The following is a 24,159-nucleotide window of genomic DNA, read 5'->3' as shown; positions in this document are numbered from 1 at the left end:
GTAGACTAGGTGGATATGTGCCCAGCATTGTATGCTGGGGAGGTTAGTAAAGGCAAATATACATGCATGACAAAAAAGAACAGGAAAAAATTCCAGCATGCGTGAGGAGAAAAAGGGGACATTCACACTATATTGCAATGATGGTAAGTAGTGTTTGAGTTAGGAAATACATTATCAAAGATTAAAGAAAAGAACATGTGATGCTAATAAAAGAAAAAATTCTTACCTTAATATAGTCATTCTGCAGGACCTGGATGATGGCAGAACAGGTCTCTGGGATAATGATCCCCAGAGCCTGGGGGAAGATGCCTGTTGAGAACTTGAGGTCCTGCAGGCTTCTCCCTGTCGCCAAGTACCGCAACGTGGCAACTAGCCTCTGCTCCGGAGTGATGGCTTGCCTCATGCAGGTATCCTGCCTGCTGATATAGGGGGTCAGCAAAGCCAACAAACGGTCAAAAACGGGGTCCGTCATCCGGAGAAAGTTCCTGAAATCCTCAGGATTATTCTCACGGATCTCACGGAGCAATGGCATGTGACAGAACTGGTCACGCTGAAGCAACCAATTCTTGGTCCATGAACTCCTCCTTGCCCTGTTAATGGACTGGTCTTGGGCTGAAGAATGAACTACAGCACCAAGTACATACAATGCACGAGCTCGACGATGAGTACGTACAGGTAACATGGCTTCAAAATGGTCGGCTGGTCAGAACGCACTTAACAGAACGCACTGAAGAACAGCAAGGCCTGTGAAGAGCGACCTGAAAATCAGGAACGAGCGGACAATAAAACAATGATTTCTCAATGCCAACTGACCAAACGCACTGAAAAGCAGATACAAACCTCACAAGCACAGACTGAACAACAGTTAAAACGAACTGAAAAATACGAGTCTCACAATCGCGAATCGTCTCTCACCAAACTTCTACTAACACGAGATAAACACGAGATTAGCAGAAGGAGCCCAAAGGGTGTCGTACAGGCTATTGAACTTCCGTTTTATAGTCTCGTCGGACTTGGTGTACGTCACCGCGTACTAGGCTGTCGAACTTTTGTGTGATCGTGTGTAGGCCGTTTGTTAGAAAGTCTGCCGCAAGTCCGCCAAAAGTCCGCTAAAAGTCTGTCGGACGGGCTGTCGGACTTTTGTAGACGAAAAGTCCGACCGTGTGTACGCGGCATAAGATATGCCTTTTGGGTTATCTAGACATTATAGTACCTGTTAATAGACTATTATTTCTAGCGTGCAAAACAATTGCTTTAAGGTGGCTGTCTTCTGGGCCTCCTTCAAATGAGAACTGGCGGCTCCAGGTTAATGATGCTGTCCTGAAAGAACAGGTGTATTGAAATAATTACATTTTATGAATTATGGTATGAATTCATAATTTATGAATTATGGTAGCCCTGGCTAGCAGTACCTGGCTTAGCCCCCTTTTCACTGGTCGTCTACAGGTTGCTACTGTGCTGATCATCACGTATGGAGCAAAATGTAATTTCCATATGCATGTAAGTGAATATTCTAGGCTTGTAATTGCCAGATTATTAGTCCAGTTGGTATTGCTGTGTTTACAATCTTTTCTTGTGGAGAGACAGATTGTTACTCTGGTATGTCTGTTTAATGTGAGTTATTTTCTTATTATACTCCAGTCGTACTGAAGCTTTCACATGTTATTATACTACATATGGATTTCTGTGATAATAGCAGGGGTTCTCCCGTGCCTTAGACTACTGCGGAACCTCCTGAAATGCTGCTCATTGATTTATGTATCTGCTGTGTTTTACAAGCAATAACTGCTACACGGGTGGAACCTTCCTTGTATTTTATAACTGCGTGTGAATATACTCATATTTCGTTTTCTTCTTGCTTTTTTTTTTTTGGCTTGTTTTTGATTGTGTGCTTTGTCTTAAAAACACAAATTTTCAATAACAAATTATTTGGAAAATAAAAATGTGGATCTTCACCCCTTTTGCTGCAATATATATCTTTAGTTCTAGGATTTTTTTGCCACAAAATGTTGCCAGCATCATTTAACTGTTTCCTCTGAGATAAGGCTGTCCTTGACTCACCCTAGTCTGTGATTGGATGGTGAAATGAGAAGTAGTACAGTGATGATCTCTCTGCCACTCTATCTCTTCCTATAAGCATGCTTCATGTCCGCACAAGAACTGATTTGCTGCTTGTACTGCTACTCCCTGCCACACTATAGCCCTGATATACAGGGACTGCAAGAGGCTCATACCTGATCAAATTCAGGTACTTACACTGCTTGTGTTTATATTATTTGTAGCACCCTCCTAGTTAGGTGCTAGTATAGGTTGTTTGTAGGTAAATTTAGTCATTTTTGGGCTCTGCTATAGCCAGTGGAATTGATTATTTTGGTCTGCAGCTACAGGTTTGCTTGTTTCCCCGTCTTTCCAGAAATGGAACCTAGTGGATAGAGTCTGAGTTGGTCCTGTATACAACCTCAGCCAATCCCTGGTTGGAAGAGTGACCAGCAGGGGGCTGAGAGGGTTATATAGGAACTGGAGCATAGGATAGCAGGGCCCTTTGCCTGCTGGAGAGTGATCCAGTCTGGAAGTGCTGTTAAACCTTCTAAGGCTCTGAGATGTTTCCAAGACATTCTGGATTCTGGCATGCCGAGGAGCTCAAGGATCTCCCCCAAGTTGCAGGAACAACCAAGCAACATTCAGAGAAGATTTTAACAGGAGATTCATGATGCAGTGTCAGCTAAAACTGAAAATAGGCATTCAGATAGCTTGCGACACCGTGAGTAGTCCTGAGAGAAATCCTGGGAGACTGTTGCTATTGTGCCCCTTTTTTGCTGTAGGGACTGTTACAGACCTGCTGCCAGGGTTGTTTCCATGGTGGGAGCCCCCTGTGCTGAGCTGTTGCTACTTTCTGTATAGATGACCTTTTGCTACTACAGTTAACTTTTAAGTTTTTTTTAGGGTTATCCTAAGCCTTTTCCTAATCCATATCCCAGTTCTACAAAACAAATAAAAAAAACACACAAAAAGACATCATCTGCCTGATCACTGTGTGAAAGACTCATTGGGACTTTATGCACCTGGCTGAAAATACCCTGCGTGCACCAAATTGGGATCAGAACCTCAGCTAAACAGTGGGACCAGTCAGGAGGTTTGCGTTGCATATTAATTTAATGATGTATTAATGATTGCAGAGCTGTATTAATCTACAGTATGGCTTATATATCTGCCGAGAGTTCAGCTTTAGGTATGTTTTGCTAGTACATATAGATAATAAAATATGCATGCCAATAATGTGGTGTTTCACTCATATTTACTTTTGCAGACCATTACTATTTCAAACTAGTGAGCATATTGCCAACAGCACATCTATAGGAGATCTAATCCCATTCAGTGTCATCCTTCAGTTTCTCTTCACAAGGGCTCCACCAGAACTAAAATCACCATACCAGGTAAGCCTATGACAACCACAATATAAACACTGTACTTTGGGCCCAGCTTGTCCCTCCATTTTTATCTATTTTTTTTACGCCAACCAAAGAAATAGACTTTCATGGAGTATAGATATTAAATGTTATTCCGTATGCATGTGTGTCTCTCCCACTCTCTATCTAGATGTCTGTGGCAAGATATCACAATGTATCAGTAACTGTTTTAATGCATTTGTAACTATACATATTTTTTTATACATATGGCAGAGAAAACCTGCACCACACCATGCATCCCTCTAAAGTGGTGTTGTGTAATATATTTTAAATGGTAAAACTGATCTTAATCACTGATTTCCTGAACAGCATAGCGTCCTATCATCATCACATCTGGGAAATGTAACACAGGAAAGATTTGATCATTAATATTTTACCGATATGTTATATACATTGTTTCATAATAATATATGAAGGTAAAATAATGAAACTCTAGGATTGCATTTGTTTGTAGCCGTATAGTGTACATGGTCTCCTCTGGCTCATTTTGGCCACCACAAGGCCATATTCTAAATATAGAAAACATTAGATTAGTTGGGATGAGACTTACAGACAGACTGACTTCTTGGTGTCTGGCCTGTACTTCCAATTTTACAGCACTGATCATTCATTTTTAACATTCCAACTATCTTTAAAGCTCATCTTAAAGATAAACCTGTAATCATGCACGGTAAATCTCTTCTAAATGGATTTTTAATGCAATGATCTTTATAGAGCCAGAAACTTCCACTAAGAGAGAATTTACTCAGAATAATTCACATTGCTCATATTTATCAGATATTTTCTGTATGTTTAGTAATCGTATAGCATTCTGTGCATTTTTCTGCAGAGAGCTGAATGGTCCATAGCTCGTTACTCCCAATGGTTGGATGACCACCCATCTGAAAAAGACAGACTCATTCTCATCAGGTAAATGGGGTAGCGGCATAAAATCGAATACAAAGTTTGACTGGTATTATTTTGTCACTTTAAAATTATAAGAGCAGATAGGATTTGATTAATGGGGGCTAGGTACTGTAATGGATAGCATACCTTACCTGTAATTTCTCTTTAGTGGAGCATCTGCTAGTATTACTGGACACATTACAGCACAGCAATAGGAGTGTGTTTTGTAGGATTTTTAAATCATGATAAAGTTCATTTTACTATATTGTAGCTTGTTTAGATGATTAGAGTTTGATACAAATAATTCCCTGACTGGTAGCATGGTGGGCAGCTGCTAGAAGTGTTAGTGTATGAAAATATTTATAAGGGTGATGGATCTAAAGTTGGACCACACCAGAGAATCTCAGAATCCATGTTTCAGCACTCCGCTGCAAATGGTCATAACCAACAGAATATTTTATAAATTTTTAACACAGTCATCGTAAAGCAAGCATTCATTTTGTCTTCCAAATTGTCCTTGGATGATTTTTTTTTCACAATCTGCATGCTTGTGTTTTTTTCTATAATACAAAAGTATAGCAGTAGTTCAAAAGATTCCCACTTAAAATTGGGCCTAGTGTGTTCTGTGGCTATTGTAGGAAGTGAATAAGACTAATGTGTTTGATGCTGAAGAGGAGTACGGGGTTCTTTTTTAAAAAAAGAATAATTATATTCACCTAGGTGGATGCAGCATTGGTCCCCCGCTGCCTATAAAACGGAGAACTGAGTGATCAAAGACCACTGATTGCTCAGTTCTCAGTCTTCAAAGAACAGAAAGTCAGCCACTGCTCTGCCCCTCCAGCGTTCACTGAAACGCTAGGTTGTTCTGGAGGGGTGGGAGAGACTGGCTCAGTCTCCCAGAGGCTCGCTGAAAGGCTGAGCCATGGTCCAGGCATCTGGGTGTATCCTGACGTTAAAGTACAGACCTGATTACAGATGTGGAAATATGGGGCAATTTAGGAAACAGCGATCACAGGTCAATTGGCTTCAGTGTAAATCACACAAATAGGAAACATAAGGGTTATACAAAGACACTGAATTTCAAAAGAGCCAACTTCCCTAAACTGCGAACCTTGCTAGAAGGCATAAATTGTGATAAAATCTTAGGAACAAAGAACACGGAGGAGAGATGGGTTCCCTTTAAGAGCATATTGAATAAGGGCATTAGCCAGTGCATCCCATTGGTTAATAAATTTCAAAGAGCGAACAAAAGTCCTGGATTGCTTATCTCCAATGCAAAAATGCATATAAAAGCAAAGGAGAAGGCCTTCAAAAAATACGAGGTTGAGGGATCATCATCAGCATTCAGACTTTATAAAGAATGCAACAAGAAATGTAAGGGTGCGATTAGGGCAGCTAAGATAGAATACGAAAGACACATAGAGGAGAGCAAAAAAAATCCCAAGAAATTCTTTAAGTATATAAACAGTAAAAAAAGGGAGGACAGACCATATTGGCCCCATAAAGAATGAGGAAGGACATCTGGTTACAAAGGATGGGGAGATGGCGACGGTATTGAATGTATTCTTCTCCTCAGTCTTTACAAGTGAATCAGAGGGCAACCAAAACTGCAGTGTTTATCCTCGTGACACATCACAGGAAGCACCCTCATGGCTAACAGAGGACAGTATTAGAATTAGACTTGGGAAACTTAACATCAATAAATCATGGGGACCGGATGGCTTGCACCCGAGGGGGTACTTAGAGAACTCAGTCAAGTAATTGCCAGACCATTGTTCCTAATTTTTACTGACAGTCTACTGACTGGAATGGTACCAGTGAATTGGAGAAAAGACAATGTGGCACCAATATTTAAAAAGGGCCCAAAATACATCCCTGGGAATTGCAGACCAGTTAGCCTAACATCAAGAGTATGCTCTTGGAGGGGGGGTGATAAGGGACTATATACAAGATTTTAGTAATGAAAACGGTATCATTAGCAGCAATCAGCATGGATTCATGAAGAATCGTTCTTGCCAAATCAATCTATTAACCTTCTCTGAGGAGGTGAGTTGCCATCTAGATAAATGAAGGCCCGTAGACGTGGTGTATCTGGATTTTGCTAAAGCATTTTACACAGTTCCCCATAACCGTTTACTATACAAAATAAGGTCTGTTGGCATGGACCATAGGGTGAGTACATGGATGAGTACATGGATTGAAAACTGGCTACAAGGGCCAGTTCAGATGGTAGTGGAAATGGGGAATACTCGGAATGCTCAGGGGTGGGTAGTGGGGTCCCACAGGGTTCTGTGCTGGGACTAATCCTATTTAATTTGTTCATAAACAACCTGGAGGATGGGGTAAACAGTTCAATCTCTGTATTTGCAGACAATACTAAGCTAAGCAGGGCAATATTTCTCCGCAGGATGTGGAAACCTTGCAAGAAGATCTGAACAAATGAATGGGGTGGTTAACTACATGGCAAATGAGGTTCAATGTAGAAAAATGTAAAATAGTGCATTTGGGTGGCAAAAATATGAATGCAATCTATACACTAGGGGGAGAACCTCTGGAGGAATCTAGGATGGAAAAGGACCTGGGGATCCTAGTAGATGATAGGTTCAGCAATGGCATGCAATGCCAAGCTGCTCCTGACAAAGCAAACAGAATATTGGCATGCATTAAAAAAGGGATTACCTCCAGGGATAAATCGATAATTCCCCCACTCTACAAGACTCTGGTCCGGCCGCACCTGGTGTATGCTAACCAGTTCTGGGCACCAGTCCTCAGGAAGGATGTACTGGAAATGGAGCGAGTACAAAGAAGGGCAACAAAGCTAATAAAGGGTCTGGAGGATCTTAGTTATGAAGAAAGGTTGCGAGTACGGAACTTATTCTCTCTGGAGAAGAGACGCTTGAGAGGGGATATGATTTCAATTTACAAATACCATACTGGTGACCCCACAATAGGGATAAAACTTTTCACAGGAGGGAGTTTAACAAGACACGCGGCCACTCATTAAAATTAGAAGAAAAGAGGTTTAACCTTAACCACTTGCCGCCCGCCATAAAGTAAAATGACGGCGGCACAGTGGTTTCAATATCCTGACCAGACGTCATATGGCGTTGCCAAGACATCAAGCCGCTGCGCGCCCCCCGGGGGCGCGCATCGTGCCGATCGTTGTTGCGGTGTGTCAGTCTAACACACCGCAATACCAATCTAGGTAAAGAGTCTCTAACAGAGACTCTTTACTACGTGATCAGCCATTCCAATCGCGGCTGATCACAGTGTAAACAGGGAGAGCCGTTGATCGGCTTTTCCTCACTTGCATCTGTTAGACGCGAGTAGAGGAGAGCTGATCAGGTGCACCTCTGACGGGGGGGTCTGTGCTGATTATCAAACTGGACCACCAGGGATTCCACTAGGACCACCAGGGATGTCACCACCAGGTATGCCACCCTAGACCACCAGGGATGCCAATCAGTGCCCACAAGGGGCATCAATGATTTGCAGGCATTGTTTGGCACTGATTGGCATCCATCCGTACCATCAATTAGTGTACATCAGTGCCCATCCATGCCGCCTTTCAGTGCCACCTATGTGTACCCATCAGTGCTGCATATCAGTGCCGCATATTAGTGGCCATCAGTGTCACCTCATTGGTGTCCGTCAGTGCAGCCCCATCAGTGTCCATCAGGGAAGGAGAACACTTACTTATTTACAAAGTTTTGTAACAGAAACTAAAAAAAAAACGTTTTTTTTTCAAAATTTTTGGTCTTTTTTTTTTATTTGTTTAACAGAAAATAAAAATCCCAGAGATTAACAAATACCACCAAAAGAAAGCTCTTTTTGTGGGAACAAAATTATAAAAATTTAGTTTGGGTACAGTGTTGTATGACCGGGCCATTGTCATTCATAAGTGCCCTGTATTGAAGTGGTTAAACTATGTAGAGGGTTCTTTACTGTAAGAGCGGCAAGGATGTGGAATTCCCTTCCACAGGCAGTGGTTTCAGCAGGGAGCATCGATAGTTTCAAAAAACTATTAGATAAGCACCTGAACGACCACAACATACAGGGATATACAATGTAATACTGACATATAATCACACACATAAGTTAGACTTGATGGACTTGTGTCTTTTTTCAACCTCACATACTATGTAACTATATGGACTGGCTGAGTAACTTTAGCCAACAGTGGGCTTTAGCCCACTGTCAACATAAAACGGGTCACGGGAGTGCAGAACGAATTGCACTCCTGTGATCCATAGGAGAGTTAGGACCAAAAAAGCTTTGGCCATACTTCTCCTTTAAGGCTCTATATAAATTAGACTCCATAAATTCCCTCCAAGGAGTGAAATATTTCTGACTCTCTCTAAGTCTGTGTCATATAATGTTACTGTATGCAATAATTAGCATGTTCTATATGTATTGCTGTAGATTTCACATGGGAAATCCTGACTGCAACTTGTTAAAATCTTATACATTCATGTGACTGATATTTTTCTGAGATCAGTAAATGCATGGCTTTTACACGGTTCCTTTACAGGCCTGTCTCATTTAAACAACCATCTGAGCAAAGGCTATGGGCATCAGCTAGCAAGTGCCCAGGTTTTACTTTGATGGCCATGTCTCTCATGCATAATTTTGCTTGCATAATTGCAGCAATATATCTGCAAGGCTTACTCAGTTTCATCCTCCGAGGAACATTATTGTGTGTCCTAATGATACTGTCTCATTAATTATTCTAAATTAGATGAAACTCCTGAATTGTAATAACATTTCTTGGAGTCGGAAGATCATTTATGATTTAGTCATTTACAAGGAAAAATTTCTGTGAAAAAGTGAGATTTTTCTCCGTGTTGCATTTCTTGTGGTTGTTGTAGCCTCATTTGTGCCTAGAAGAGAAACATTCATTCCATCTCTGCTACATATTAAATGTCACCAGGCTGTGATTAAATATTAATAGATTATAGTCATGTAATGGCATTTCTGTGCCATGAAATTATATTGAAAAATGTGTTCTTTCTTCTAGTAGGTTTTCGATCAGCCAGTTCTGTTGTCACTATAAATACGCGTGTGATTTGGTTGTGCAAAGTCGCAATAATATGCAGGCCCCCATACACAGATCAGCAAGATCTGCACATAGATCTGTCAAGAGGATGGATATATCATTTTCCCACAGATTATATTGCAGAGAATTTTATGTATGTGAGAACTGAGGCTTTATTGGCAAGGTGCTGATTAAGATCCGGAACACAAAAATTGCCTGGCTTTTCTGGTGTGAAGCTGAATATATTAAGGGCAGCATAATGCCAATGTTATGAAGCCCAAAAATATGGAATAAACGATGTTGGCTTTAGAAAATGTTGTTCTGCTCACACTAAAGATATACTTTCAACCTCACTCAAGGAGTGCTGACACTTTTTGAGATTTTTCTGCACTAGTGATATATCCACCTTTTGCTCATCGTCCCAAATATTGGAGAATATACACTGATCAAGTGGCCACAATGTCCTGCAATGAGCTTGTGGTCTCCCACTTACTTTGCTGAGCCTCAACAAATCTGCCCTTTTGCTCTCCGGCTCTTCTTTCCTATTATTTCTACCTTTACCTGAACCAGCCAGTGAGTTTTGTCATATTTAACTCATTCCAGCTAATCTGTACTCAACCTAACTAGTAATAGTAGTGTTATATTGCCAGCAATATACACCCCATGCATAATTTGGTAATTACTACTGCTTTGTTTAGTCCCTCTGTGGGCTGTCTCCTTCTGTAAAAAGTCTTGCCAGAGGTCGTCATTAACCAGCTGTAAGTCATGTCCTGTTGTGCTTTGTACTGGCTTCTCCTGTTAGGCTACAATTCCTAAATAAAGTATTGATTTGTTTTCAGCGTATACACCAATCAGCCATAACATTAGGACCACCTATGATAACCCGTTACATAGTAGGTGAGGTTGAAAAAAGACAAGTCCATCAAGTCCAACCTATGTGTGTGATTATATGTCAGTATTACATTGTATATCCATGTATGTTGCGGTAGTTCAGGTGCTTATCTAATAGTTTTTTAAAACTATCGATGTTCCCCGCTGAGACCACCGCCTGTGGAAAGGAATTACACATCCTTGACGCTCTTACAGTAAAGAACCCTCTACGTAGTTTAAGGTTAGACCTGTAGCCAGTTTTCAATCCATGTACTCGCCCTATGGTCCATGCCAACGGACCTTATTTTGTACAGTAAACGTTCATGGTGAACTGTGTCAGATGCTTTTGCAAAATCCAGATACACCACATCTACGGGCCTTCCTTTATCTAGATGGCAACTCACCTCCTCATAGAAGGTTAATAGATTGGTTTGGCAAGAACGATTCTTCATGATTCCATGCTGATTACTGTTCTTGTTACTAAAATCTTGTATATAGTCCCTTATCATCCCCTCCAAGAGCTTGCATACTATTGATGTTAGGCTAACTGGTCTGTAATTCCCAGGGATGTATTTTGGTCCCTTTTTAAATATTGGTGCTACATTGGCTTTTCTCCAATCACCTGGTACCATTCCAGTCAGTAGATTGTCAGTAAAAATTAGGAACAATGGTCTGGCAATTACTTGACTGAGTTCCCTAAGTACCCTCGGATAAAAGCCATCTGGTCCCGGTGATTTATTAATGATGTTTCCCAGATCTAATTTTAATTCTGTCCTCTGATAACTATGGAGGTGCTTTCTGTGATGTGTCATAAGGATAAACACTGTAGTTTTGGTTCCCTCGTGAAGACTGAGGAGAAGAATAAATTCAATACCTTCTCCATCCTTTGTAACCAGATGTCCTTCCTCATTCTTTATGGGGCCAATATGGTCTGTCCTTTCTTTTTTAGTGTTTACATACTTAAAGAATTTCTTGGGATTTTTTTGCTCTCCGCTATGTTTCTTTCGTGTTCTATCTTAGACCTAATTGCACCCTTACATTTCTTGTTGCATTCTTTATAAAGTCTGAATGCTGATGATGATCCTTCAACCATGTATTTTTTGAAGGCCTTCTCCTTTGCTTGTTATATGCATTTTTACATTGGACTTAAGCCATCCAGGACTTTTGTTCGTTCTTTTAAATTTATTACCCAATGGGATGCATTGGCTAATGCCCTTATTTAATATGCTCTTAAAGCAAACCCATCTCTCCTCCGTGTTCCTAAGATTTTATCCCAATTCATGCCTTCTAACAAGGTTCGTAGTTTAGGGAAGTTGGCTCTTTTGAAATTCAGTGTCTTTGTATTCCCCTTATGTTTCCTATTTGTGTGATTTATACTGAAGCCAATTGACCTGTGATCGTTGTTTCCTAAATTGCCCTGTATTTCCACATCCGTGATCAGGTCTGTATTGTTGGTAATCAGTAGATCCAGTAACGGTTTATTTCTAGTTGCGTCTATCATCTGAACCATGAAATTGTCCTGCAAGACTTTTAGGAACTGGTGAGCCTTAGACACATGCATGGTTCCCTCTGCCCAGTCTATGGATAATTAAAATCCCCCATTATGATAACATCCTTGCTGCTAATCCAACTTATGATAGGAGATCTGTCTCCCCCTCCACCCTCAGGTTATGGGGCCTATAGCATACTACCAGTAATATTTTCCCCTTAGCTTCATCCCTTTGGAGCTCTACCCATAAGGATTACACCCTCCTCCCTAGCTCCCTTAGTGATGTCATTTCTCACATTCACTTGTACATTATTCTTGATATATAGGCACACCTCTCCCCCTTTTTTACCCTCTCTATCCCTGCAATAAAGAGTATACCCTTGAATGGTTGCCAGCCAATCATGAGAGCTGTTGAACCAGGTCTCTGAAATTCCCACAAAATCCAAATCCTTCTTGTACAACAGTATCTCTGTTGAGGTATGGACTCCACTAGACCCGTGAAGGCATGCTGTGGTATGTAGCACCAAGGTGGCATTAGCAGATCCTTTAATCCCTGTAAGTTGTGAGGTAGAGCCTCCATGGATGAGACTTGCTTATCCAGCACATCCCACAGATGCTCGATTGGATTGAGATCTGGAGAATTTGGAGGCAAAGTCAACATCTCAAACTTGTTGTGTTCCTCAAACTTGTTGTGTTCCTCAAACCATTCTTCAATCCTTCAGATCAGGCCACCTTCTGGATGTGGACACTGGTCTGCACATCGCCATAAGCAATAAACTGTGATGTGCTTTGTGTTCTGACACCTTTCAATCCAAACCAGCCTGGCTGCCCATGACCGTCTTGCCAAGAACATCCCACAAGAGCTATATTTTTAGAGTTGCTCTAACCCTGGTTTCTAGTCATTACAATTTGGCCCTTGTCAAATTTGTGCAAATCCTTACACTTGCCCATTTTTTCTATTTTCAGCACATCAACTTTAGGGACAACATGTTCACTTGCTGCCTAATATAGTTCATGCACTTTTAGATGCCATGGTAACGGGATAATCAGTTATTCACTTTACCTTTTAGTGGTTGTAATGTTATGGCTGATCAGTGTATACTAATCTACACAAGCTATTTGAGTCCTACTGGACTGAAGGATGAAAAGATTGGTGTATAGACCCTGAAGGGAATTTATTTAGCTTACCATTAACTTACCCATCTGACTTATATGGTCTTATACCGATAAACAATCACATTTGTCTCTGCCCTAGAGGAATTGACATTCTATATACCAGTCAGAGAACGCACACTCACCCAATAATAGGTGGAAGCCACATAACGCCCCAACAGTATCCTTTAGGACTTTGGGAATTAACCTATGAATACATCTAAAAACATACATTATACAGCTGTGGTCAAAAGTTTTGAGACTGACACAAATATTAATTTTCACAAAGTCTGCTGCCTCAGATTTTATGATGACAATTTGTATATACTCCAGAATGTTAAGTGTGATCAAATGAATTGCAATTTATTGCAAAGTCCCTCTTTGCCCATTCAAATGAACTTAATCCCATAAAAAACATATCCACTGCATTTCTGAAGATGGCTTCAGGGTGCCCAAGAAAGTCCAGCAAGCGCAAGTCTCCTACAGTTCATTCAGCTGCAGGTCGAGGCACCACCAGTGCAGAGCTTGCTCAGGAATGGCAGCAAGCAGGTGTGAGTACATCTGCAACCACAGTGAGGCGAAGACTTTTGGAGGATGGCCTGGTGTCAATAAGGGCACCAAAGAAGCCACTTCTATTCAGGAAAAACATCAGGGACAGACCAATATTCTGTGAAAGGTACAGGGATTGGACTTCTGAGGACTGGGGTAAAGTATTTTTCTCCGATGAATCCCCTTTTCGATTGTTTGGAGCATCTGGAAAAAACCTTGTGCGGAGAAGAAAAGGTGAGTGCTACCATTAGTCCTGTGTCATGCAACAGTAAAGCATCCTGAGACCATTCATGTGTGGGGTTGCTTCTCAGCCACAGGAGTGGGCTCACTCACAATATTGCCTATGAACACAGCCATGAATAAAGAATGGTACAAAAACATTCCCCGAGAGCAGCTGCTCCTAACCATCAAAGAACCGTTTGATGAGGAACAATGCCTTTTCCAGCATGTTGGAGCACCTTGCCATAAGGCAAAAGTGAGAACTAAGTGGCTTGGGGAACAAAACATCAAAATTATGGGTCCATGGCCAGGAAACTTTCCAGAACTTAAAGTGGTGTTCCACCGAAAAAAAAAAAAAGCATGAATGTTCATTTAAAAAAAAACATTTGGAAAAAATTTTTTTTTTTACTCACCTCTAAATAGCTGTTGCTAGGGGGTCCCTCGTAGTCTGCCTCCTTCAGTGCCTGGGCTGGTGACATCACTTCCCCTCGGCGCAGGAAGGGCTCAGCTCTGCCCCCTCCCTCTTGTCAATCATCTGGGACACTTTACAGGTCCCAGATGACTGAGCGGCCAATCACAGCGCATGGCTACCGCTCGTGCATGCGCAGTGGATGTTCGGCTGTGAAGCCACAGCCGGCGCCCACAGTTGCAATGCCGGTGCCGCCGAACGGAGGGGGAGACGAGCGGAGCTTCTATCCCCCACATCACTGGACCGTGGGACAGGTAAGTGTCCGATTATTAAAAGTCAGCAGCTGCAGTATTTGTAGCTGCTTACTTTTAATTTTGTTTTTAAAATGGGAACTCCTCTTTAAAGAGGAACTACAGTCTGCTCACATAATTTTAATAAAAACATCTTTGCCATTCTGAAGCTTCCCTCCAACCACTTTGCATATTATTTTATATATACTGTGATTATGTACTTGCCAAATATGCTGCAGAAAGGGCAGAAGATTTACTAGATGGAAAGATGACAAAATTAATGAAGTTCTGCTTTAATTGCGTTGAAAATCCCCAAGAGGCAGGTGAAAAAAAAAATTCTGACAGACTCCAAGCATTGATTATGCAAGAATGGGTTGCCATCAATCGGGATGTGGCCCAGAAGTTGATTGACAGCATGCCAGGGCGAATTGCAGAGGTCTTGAAAATGAAGGGTCAACACTGCAAATATTGACTCTTTGCATAAACTTAATGTCATTGTCAATAAAAGCTTTGGACACTTATGAAATGTTTGTAATTATACTTCAGTATACCATAGTAACATCTGACGCAAAGATTTGTGAAAATTAATATTTATGTCCTAAAAACTTTTGGCCATGGCTGTACACCTACAGTATATGTATAATGTTCTTGGTAGGAAATAAAGGTGGTACCTCAGATCTATCATGCCCCCTTAATGTCTGTGTTGCCCATAGCAACCATATTCTGCCATTGTTCAGTGTCTGCTAAAAATGAATACCAATATCTGGCTGCTTCACTTTTCATTATAGACATCAAATAATTTTTGTCTGATGAAGATGTGTCATATCTGTGCTGTATATTACTAATGATAAACCGTCTGTGATACTATGCTGATGCATAGTATTTGCAACATATAATTGATCAAAGGGGCATGCTGTGGTTATATCTCTAAAATGCGTGATAGTCATTTTCAATTATTATTATTATAATACAAGATTTATATAGCGCCAACAGTTTACGCAGCACTTTACAATATAAAAGGGAGACAATACAGTTATAATACAATAAGATACAAGAGGATTAAGAGGGCCCTGCTCAGAAGAGCTTACAATCTAATAGGGTGGGGCAGGTGGTACAAAAGTTTGTAACTGTGGGGAATGAGCTGATGGAAGTGGTAAAAGATTAGTTAGAGATGTTATAGGCTTTCCTGAAGAGATGAGTTTTCAGGGATTGCCTGAAGGTAGCAAGAGTAGGGGATAGCCGGACAGGTGGAGGTAGCGAGTTCCAGAGGATGGGAGAGGCTCTGGAGAAATCCTGGAAGGTTGAAGGAATCGATTAAGGTTTTATCCACATTATGGGTTTGGCTACTAGTAGTAAATTGAATTGGACTTGTCCTGTAAAACTAAGGAGTTGGGCCAATGGTGAAATGTTTTGGTAATTATTGGGATTACCCCTGTGTATCATACTAGAAGAAGGGAAGATTCTGTGATGCATATATAGAGCCTGTTTGTGTCCTAGTGTTTATTAAAAAAGAAAAAAAAACAGTGACGCCTATAAAAAACCACAAATGATCCATCAAGTCTGCCCTTCTCTTTTTTTATTATTATTATTTTGTTTGGTTGTAGACCTAGGTTTATCCCATGCATAAATTCACTTAGTGTTGATTGACTCACTGCCTCTGCATAGCAAAGTTTCATTTTAAACTTTCCTCCTGCTAATTTTGAGTTCACGTCCCTGTGTTCTTGAACATGCTTCTTGTTGAGAATACTACCCCCTGAACCCTATTCATATCTCAGGGAGAACGTGCAGCTGTTCCACATTTATTAGACGCGGTTACATAAATAGACATTTCTCCCATTTGTCATATCAAATGATGTTTTCTGTGTGCAGTCAGGTCTAGTGATGACACAGCAGACTGACACGGTTCCATGTTCTTGGCAGCTCACATTTTTTTAAGGTTACTAATTGAGATAATAGATGTAGATATAATATTGTACAATTCATGGGCCTGCCTCAGAAAATCGTTATTCTATGTCATAGCCATGAGGCTAGATGTTAAGTCTGCAAACTTCATTGTGTAATTCTACTCTTTGTATTATTACAGCAGTTAGTGGGATTGGTAATGGAAAATAATGCATTTTTACAACAGCTTAAGACATGAGCAGATTTTATATGTAATAAGATCAGACTAAGTCCTTATTGCAGATTTATCCTCTCATTCCTGCAATATCTTTGAGGCTCTGTGGAATTATTTCCTGTGTAGAATTATCTGTCTTCCTCTTCATATGCAGTATTAAACCAGGATAAACCTTGTTACAAGTTTTTCTGCGGTGTGTGCTCTCTTTTCCTTGTCTTTCCAGTTCAGTACACAACAACCTGCTTTCCATGAGAAGTGTGAGCTAAATAGTAAGGTGCTGCTAAGGGGAAACCTGGAGTCTAATTTACATCTCCAGTCAGAGGATGTTTGGCTCCCATCCACTTGATGGTGACACAGCTGTTGGCAAAAGTCAAGAGCATGACCACAACACATACAGCACGAGGCAGCATGCCCTTGGCCTTTTAAACTGAAATGTAAATGTACATCTTAATGCTGCAAGGACCAATGCTGCTTTTCCTTTTAATTAAAGGGGGTTTCCAAATGCAATGGAACTGCAATCGTGTATTTGATGTACAATCTATTTAGAACCCTAGAAAAAAGTTTTGAGACCTGAAGCAAAAACCTTGAGGGTCAATTGGTTGAGTAACTTGTCCAGGAAATATTTTGGATAAAATAGTTGCATTTACTGTTCATGTTTATCTGGTTGCAATTAAATGAAAACAGGATTGGTTTGCTGTTTAATGAGACCAGTCCCTGTAGTGTGAGGGACCCATACTGAGGGGATATGGAGACTACCATTGGTGCCTGACTGTCAGGTTGACCCATGTCTTATGTTTTTAGGGTTCTAACCCAGAAAGTATGAGGAATTGTGACTTCACTAGCCGCATGCTTGTTTTGGATAAGTAATTTAGAGCAGTGTTTCTCAACTCCAGTCCTCAAGGTGCCCCAACAGGTCATGTTTTCAGCAGCATTTCCCTCAGATGAAACAGTTGTGTTAATTACTAAGGTGGTGAGACTTATCAAATCACCTGTGCAAAACAATAGAAAGCCAGAAACCATGACCTGTTGGGGACTCCTTAAGGACTGGAGTTGAGAAACTGATTTAGAGCATTAAAGCCAAAGCCAGCTAAGCAACCAGTATTCTTAGGTGCAGGTAAGGGGTGGCAGCCCTTCTCTCCTCAGTTTTACTGTAATAGGTAGCCCGGAGAGACAGGAAACCCTAAAATTACTTTGACATGGAGACCTGTTTAGTGTAATGTAGAGCACCATTGTTATCAGTAGAGTTACAACCAACTGCAAAACCAGCAGTTGAATCAAATTGTGGCTACAGATCCTTGCAATTGTCATAAACGTGATTTGGAGGAAGTGGAAGTTCATGCAAAAACTAAAATCCCTGCATCTATAGCCACCAACATTCTAACACTAACCTATCTAGCCCTGAAAAGAAAAAAAATCAGTATACATACCTTTTCTACAGGCAATCCGACACGATCTCCAGTGGCGGAAGAAGCTCTGCTGAGTACATGTCCGGCAACGGCTGTGAAATTAATGGAAAGTGACGTCACCCATAGAGTTACTATGGGGCTTCCGTTGACGGACGTGTCCTCTGCACCCGCCCATATAGCGAAGCCGCGGCTGACAGCTGTGTGGGATCAGAGCTTCCTCCGCTGGAGATGGGGTTAGATCGCCTGTAGAAAATGTATGTAAACGTTTGTTTTTTTTCCCAGGGCTAGATAGTTTAGTGTTGGAATGTTGGTGGCTATAGATGCAGGCTTTTTAGTTTTTGCATGGACTTCCACTTTAATTCTATGTAGCATTATTGGGAATTCTATAGGAACTGGGAATGTATCTAAAGAACAGTGGAGATAAAAATCATATTTGGATGTTTGACAGAGTGGGTAGTATAAAAAGTGAAACCTTAATCCAAGATTCTTTTAAAACAGTCAGACCTTTGGGAGATCGTCGCCTAGTATTCACATACTCTGTATGGGATAAAGTGTGGGACTCCCCCAAGCTAAAACACACAGCATCAGCTTTTTCTGTATAGGGAACAATAAAAAATTGGCCAAAATTTACCAAGGCATCAAATCAAAGTTGCAGTGCTAAGAAGTTAGCAGTTATCCTTGTTGTAGCATATGTTGTCATAGTATACTACAATTGTGGTTTAATAGTGTGACAACATTAAAGTATGTTCTTGTCATCCAACAAAGTCCTAATTTTGTGTTTCATTTTCCAGAGGAGCGCTGGAGGCCTATGTGCAGAGCGTGAAAGCCAGAGAAGGCAAGGAATTTGCTCCAGTTTATCCAATCATGGTTCAGCTTCTTCAGAAAGCCATGTCCACAGTACCATAGCTGTGTTATCAATGACAACATCCTTACATGTAATTTGATTGAGAGGTTATGAGATAGATATATGGAAATGGGGATAAAAGTTCAGATTTTGTTTGCTTTCAGGGATTGACATATTTCAGGAGTAATCAAGATGCCTACCAATATTGCAAGAAATGTGGTATATATCAGGCTTGTGAAGAAAACTGGAAGCATAGTTTTGAAATGGAATGTCTCAGTTTAATACATTTCTTATTTTCCTACCTGTCTGAATCTAATATACGCTATTAGTGGTTCATGGACACTATCTTTGATTAAAGTAGAAGTATAGGCAAAACCTTTTATTTCCATTTCATTTTTGGATACAGCAAGGCAGGGTTATAACCTGTCAGGTTTTGTTTTTGCCATCGGTGTCCCATTGTGGAGATCTGTCTGCACTTCCTGTCTCATAGCCAAACAGGAAGTGAGAGGAAATCCCTGCAAATTAAAGGAATTCCTTGGAGATTCCCAGTCCATCAAAAGAAAAGTGCTACACAAAATTGATTACATTGGGTGCCGGGTGCTAGAGTTATTAGGCAAGTTCCACATTTCTTCACAAGCATGAAGGAAGATACCCATTTGATGAGGGTCTGATGGATGCAGCCAATCATCTATGTGCCTCATTCAAATTTTTGGTCAGTGAAACCTATTCACTGAATCACTTAGGAGCTACTATAATGGGCTGTCAGAGCCTAAACACACAAGTGTTTTTCTCTCTGACATGGTTCATTTGAAGAAAGAATTTGCCCAAAGTAGTTTTTTTCCATTTTGGGTAGATATAAATGATTTGAATGATCCCACTGGCTTTTTCTTTAGGGCCTCTAAAAGGCAAAATTCCCTTTCTAGAGTTCTTGCTTGTATATGTCAGTGATGCCCTTTAAGAGAACAGAAACACTGTGGATTTTTCATGATGTAAATAATGCTCCACACATGACATTACAGCCTCCTAAGCTGACCAGACTTATGAGTAAAGATGAGCAGACAAGGCTGTGTAACTGCTATATGCCCTTCAAAAATGTTCCATATATAAAATCAATGAACTGTTTGATTATAAAATGTATTTAGTAAAACGGATGTAATAAAATTTTAATCTTTCCTTTTTTAATGTGTTGTGTTTGCTATGCCAATGAACACCAACAAACACACTGAACACAATTTCAACAACATTTATTTGAAATATACAAGTATATACTGTGCAAAAATTACTGGGGCATTATATTGAGACGTCATAGACAATAAAATTGTTTTACAGCCGTGATTCTCAAGCTATGATTTCAGCACATCTCACAGCCATACAGCCAGGACCCACAATAAATGCATCTGTTTGTTTCAACAGCTGCAAGAAGTAAAGTGCAAGTGTTGCACCAGAATTAAGTGCAAAGTCACCCCCCCATCATATATGACATTTTTTTTTTTCTCATAGCAAAATAAATTCTATCTGTAGATTCTGTAGCCAACTAAATTACTAAACTTTATGCTTCAACACCTTTGTGTTCATAGGGGTCTGTAAGAAATAGCTGGCCCCTTTTTCCATAAGGAAGCTAATGATCCACTTGCCATAGTACAAATAGCCGAGTGGCAATGAATAGTCAGTTAGTGCTCCATGCACCTTGCATTAAAAAGAACACGTCAGAAACATATAAATTCTAACGCCAAAGATAATTAACTCTGTGCAATACATATTAATAAGCAGTAGGGTCGATAAACAGCAGTTATATGATCTATAAGTTCCCATTTTTTTTTTTTACCTGGTTGTTTTATAACAATACATGGATACACACCTCATTGTAGCACCACAGGATATCAATTTTTTTCAAGCCTAGGTTACCTGATATATATTTTTTTTTTTCAAAATAAGGCAATTTGGTTTAAAATATTGATATTTTTGCATATGTAATGCTATACTTTAAAAAAGAAAACCTTCAAGTCATATCAATTCTATGACGCTGCAGTTAGTGTGGTTTTGTCACTTTTCCACAATATGATGTCAGATTTTCTTCCTCTGTGCAGACGAACGGCAACTTTCCAACATGAACCTCAGATACATTCATATTTAATGCTGTTGTGAGCCCTGGAAGAGATGCAGAACGTTTCAATCGCTAGCCTCATAAGGTTTAATTGTTTGCATGGTACAAGTTAGATCAACAGAATGTTCAAACACTGTCCCCGACTAGGAAGAATGGGGCACTGCTGTACTTGACAGACACCAATGATACAGATGAATAAAATATGAGTATGCAGCTTTTCAACTCGTTAGGAGCAGTGACATCACAAACTGATAAAATGTGATTTAATAATCACTTTAAATAGAAACCAAAAAACGTTTTATTGATGCTTGCAATCACAACTGTCTGTTAATATTATTCTTTGGCCTCACCTGTGAACTGGTGCAATAATACGGTCCTGCACTATCACACATATCCTCAACATCTTTTTGTCCCAAAGTTCATTTATTGCAGAAATATTCTGTTATTCCCTTGGGTAAGAATTTATTTATTTTTATTTTTTTAAAGCTGCAAGGAACTCCTAAAAATTAGTCACATCACTAACTTTCTACAGCCTCCGCTGACTCCTACATTAACTGCCTGGGAGAGACCAATTCTCTTAAACCGGTCAGCTCAAAGATGGTCATGGCTTTTGTATTTATAATATATTCACTAAAACTAAAATCTTGCTAGTGTGATTATTTAAAAATGCAACTGTATCCAAGCTTTGTACAGTCAAATATTTACATATTCTTAAGCAGTAAATGAAATTTAGGGCCAATGCACAGTATATGCGGTGACAGAAGTTTTACTGCATTATAAAATGTCTGTCACCTCAGGGACACACAAGAAACAATTGTTTCCGATGTGTCACATCTGCGCTGCAGCATGGTGCATTTTATCGCAGCGCACAGGCTCAAATTAAACTGCAATGTCAGGCAGCACAGAGCCATCTGACATTGTATGAAGTACGTCTTGTACACTTCATATAAAGTTAATGTAAAAAAAAAAAATGAATGAATCGTGCACCACACTGGCAACGCAGAGCAGCTGGAGCGCTGAATAGCTCCAGCTGCGGGCCAATGTGCATTGCCCTTAAAACAAGCCCTCACAGATGTCCCCAGCTGTAGGCACTGTGGCTTAACTTATCCTTAAAGTTTACAGCAGAAGCACTTTTGCTTTCAGTTTCCTTCCTCCCAGCAGTTACTTGGGGCACATCCCCTTTATCAGCTTTACAATTTGCCCCTAATACCCCTATATAAAATATCTCACAAAAGTGAGTACACTCCTAATTTTTTTTTTTTTTTTTTTATATTTTAATATATCTTTTAATGTGAAAAGACTGAAGAAATGACACTTTGCTACAATGTAAAATAGTGTACAGCTTGTATAACAGTCTGAATTTGCTGTCCCCTCAAAATAACTCAACACACAGCCATTAATGTCTAAACCGCTGGCAACAAAAGTGAGTACACCCCTAAGTAAAAATATCCAAATTGGGTCCAAAGTGTCAATATTTTGTGTGGCCACCATTTTTTTCCAGCACTGCCTTATCCCTCTTGGGCAGAGGTCTCCAAACTATGACCCTCCAGTTATTAGGAACTACAATTTCCATCATGCTTAGTCATGTCTGTGAATGTCAGAGTTTTACAATGCCTCATGGGATGTTTAGTTATGCAACAGCTGGAGGGCCATAGTTTGGAGATCCCTGCTCTTGGGCATGGAGTTCACCAGAGCTTCACAGGTTGCCACTGGAATCTTCTTCCACTCCTCCATAACGAAGCTGGTGGATGTTACAGACCTTGCGCTCCTCCACCTTCCATTTGAGGATGCCCCACAGATGCTCAATAGGGTTTAGGTTTAGAAACAGGCTTGGTCAGTCCATCACCTTTACCCTCAGCTTTAGCAAGCAGTGGTCATCTTGGAGGTGGGTTTGGGGTCATTATGTTGGAATACTGCCCTGCGGCCCAGTCTCCAAAGGGGGGGGGATTATGCCCTCCTTCAGTATGTCACAGTACATGTTGGCATTCATGGTTCCCCTCAATGAACTGTAGTTCCCCAGTGCCGGCAGCACTCATGCAGCCCCAGACCATGACACTCCCTCCACCATGCTTGATTGTAAGCAAGACACACACTTGTCTTTGTACTCCTCACCTGGTTGCTGCCCCACACGCTTGACACCATCTGAACCGAATAAGTTTATCTTGGTCTCAGACCACAGGACATGGTTCCAGTAATCCATGTCCTTAGTCTGCTTGTCTTCTGCAAATTGTTTATGGGTTTTCTTGTGCATTATCTTTAGAAGAAGCTTCCTTCTGGGACGACAGCTATGCAGACCAATTTGATGCAGTGTTTGGGGTATGGTATGAGCACTGACGGGTTGACCCCACCCCACCAACCTCTGTAGCAATGCTGGCAGCACTCCTATGTCTATTTCCCAAAGACAACCTCTGGATAGGACGCTGAGCACATGCACTCAACTTCTTTGGTCGACCATGGCGAGGCCTGTTCGGAGTGGAACCTGTCCTGTTAAACCGCTGTATGGTCTTGGTCACCGTGCTGCAGTTCAGTTTCAGGGTCTTGGCAATCTTCTTATAGCCTAGGCCATCTTTATGTAGAGCAAGAATTCTTTTTTTCAGAGAGTTCTTTGCAATGCCATGTTGAACTTCCAGTGAACAGTATGAGAGAGTGAGAGCGATAACACCAAATTTAACACACCTACTCCCTTGTAACACTAACGAGTCACATGGCACAGGGGAGGGAAAATTGCTAATTTGGACATTTTCACTTAGGGGTGTACTCACTTTTGTTACCAGCAGCTTAGACACGAATGGATGTGTGTTGAGTTATTTTGAGGGACAGCAAATTTACACCGTTATACAAGCTGTACACTCACTACTTTACATTGTAGCAAAGTGTCATTTCTTCAGTGTCATCACATGAAAAGATATAATAAAATACTTACAAAAATGTGAGGGGTGTACTCACTTTTGTGAGATACTGTATGTCTATACATCTGCAATTTCTCCTTCCGCCTGCCAGCAATCCCATATTGGATGGAAAAATCTTGTCTCTTGATATTCTCTAATCAAGTCGCTTCTTAAAAGTGTGCTGTTTTTTTCTTTTTACATTTTTAAAACAATGTGTTAATCTGCACTATCCAGTGAGCTTTGTTTTTGTGCAACTTCGAGATGTATAATAACCTCAATCTTGAGGGGGCCTGTATCCTTTGAGTAACACCAACCCCACTGCAATAGTTTTAGATACTTAAAGTTGATGTCCATGTTTCATGTCACTTAAAATAGCTTGGACCAAACTAGTGCAAACAAGCTATTGCTTTCACCAAGTGCTGCAGTGTCTCTAAGC

General features: G+C 40.6%; 2 protein-coding genes across 2 annotated transcripts in view; one reads left to right on the top strand and one right to left on the bottom strand.

Moving 5' to 3' along the window:
• The window catches only part of COG5 (component of oligomeric golgi complex 5), a 541,624-nt gene extending 521,711 nt beyond the window's left edge, over positions 1-19,913 (top strand). The window contains exons 20-22 of the mRNA XM_073619666.1: positions 3,308-3,434; positions 4,297-4,376; positions 18,679-19,913. Coding sequence (XP_073475767.1) covers positions 3,308-3,434; positions 4,297-4,376; positions 18,679-18,793 — 322 coding nt within the window. The 3' untranslated portion in view covers positions 18,794-19,913. The remainder of the gene's footprint in view (positions 1-3,307; positions 3,435-4,296; positions 4,377-18,678) is intronic.
• Positions 19,914-19,960: 47 nt separating this feature from the next.
• Positions 19,961-24,159, bottom strand: part of HBP1 (HMG-box transcription factor 1) — a 66,891-nt gene continuing 62,692 nt past the window's right edge. The window contains exon 11 of the mRNA XM_073619667.1: positions 19,961-20,879. Coding sequence (XP_073475768.1) covers positions 20,862-20,879 — 18 coding nt within the window. The 3' untranslated portion in view covers positions 19,961-20,861. The remainder of the gene's footprint in view (positions 20,880-24,159) is intronic.

The sequence above is a fragment of the Aquarana catesbeiana genome, linkage group LG03 (assembly GCF_042186555.1).
Source record: "Aquarana catesbeiana isolate 2022-GZ linkage group LG03, ASM4218655v1, whole genome shotgun sequence".
Classification (NCBI taxonomy): Eukaryota; Metazoa; Chordata; class Amphibia; order Anura; family Ranidae; genus Aquarana; species Aquarana catesbeiana.
Note: the sequence above shows the minus strand (reverse complement) of the source record. Positions and strands in the feature narration are given on the sequence as shown.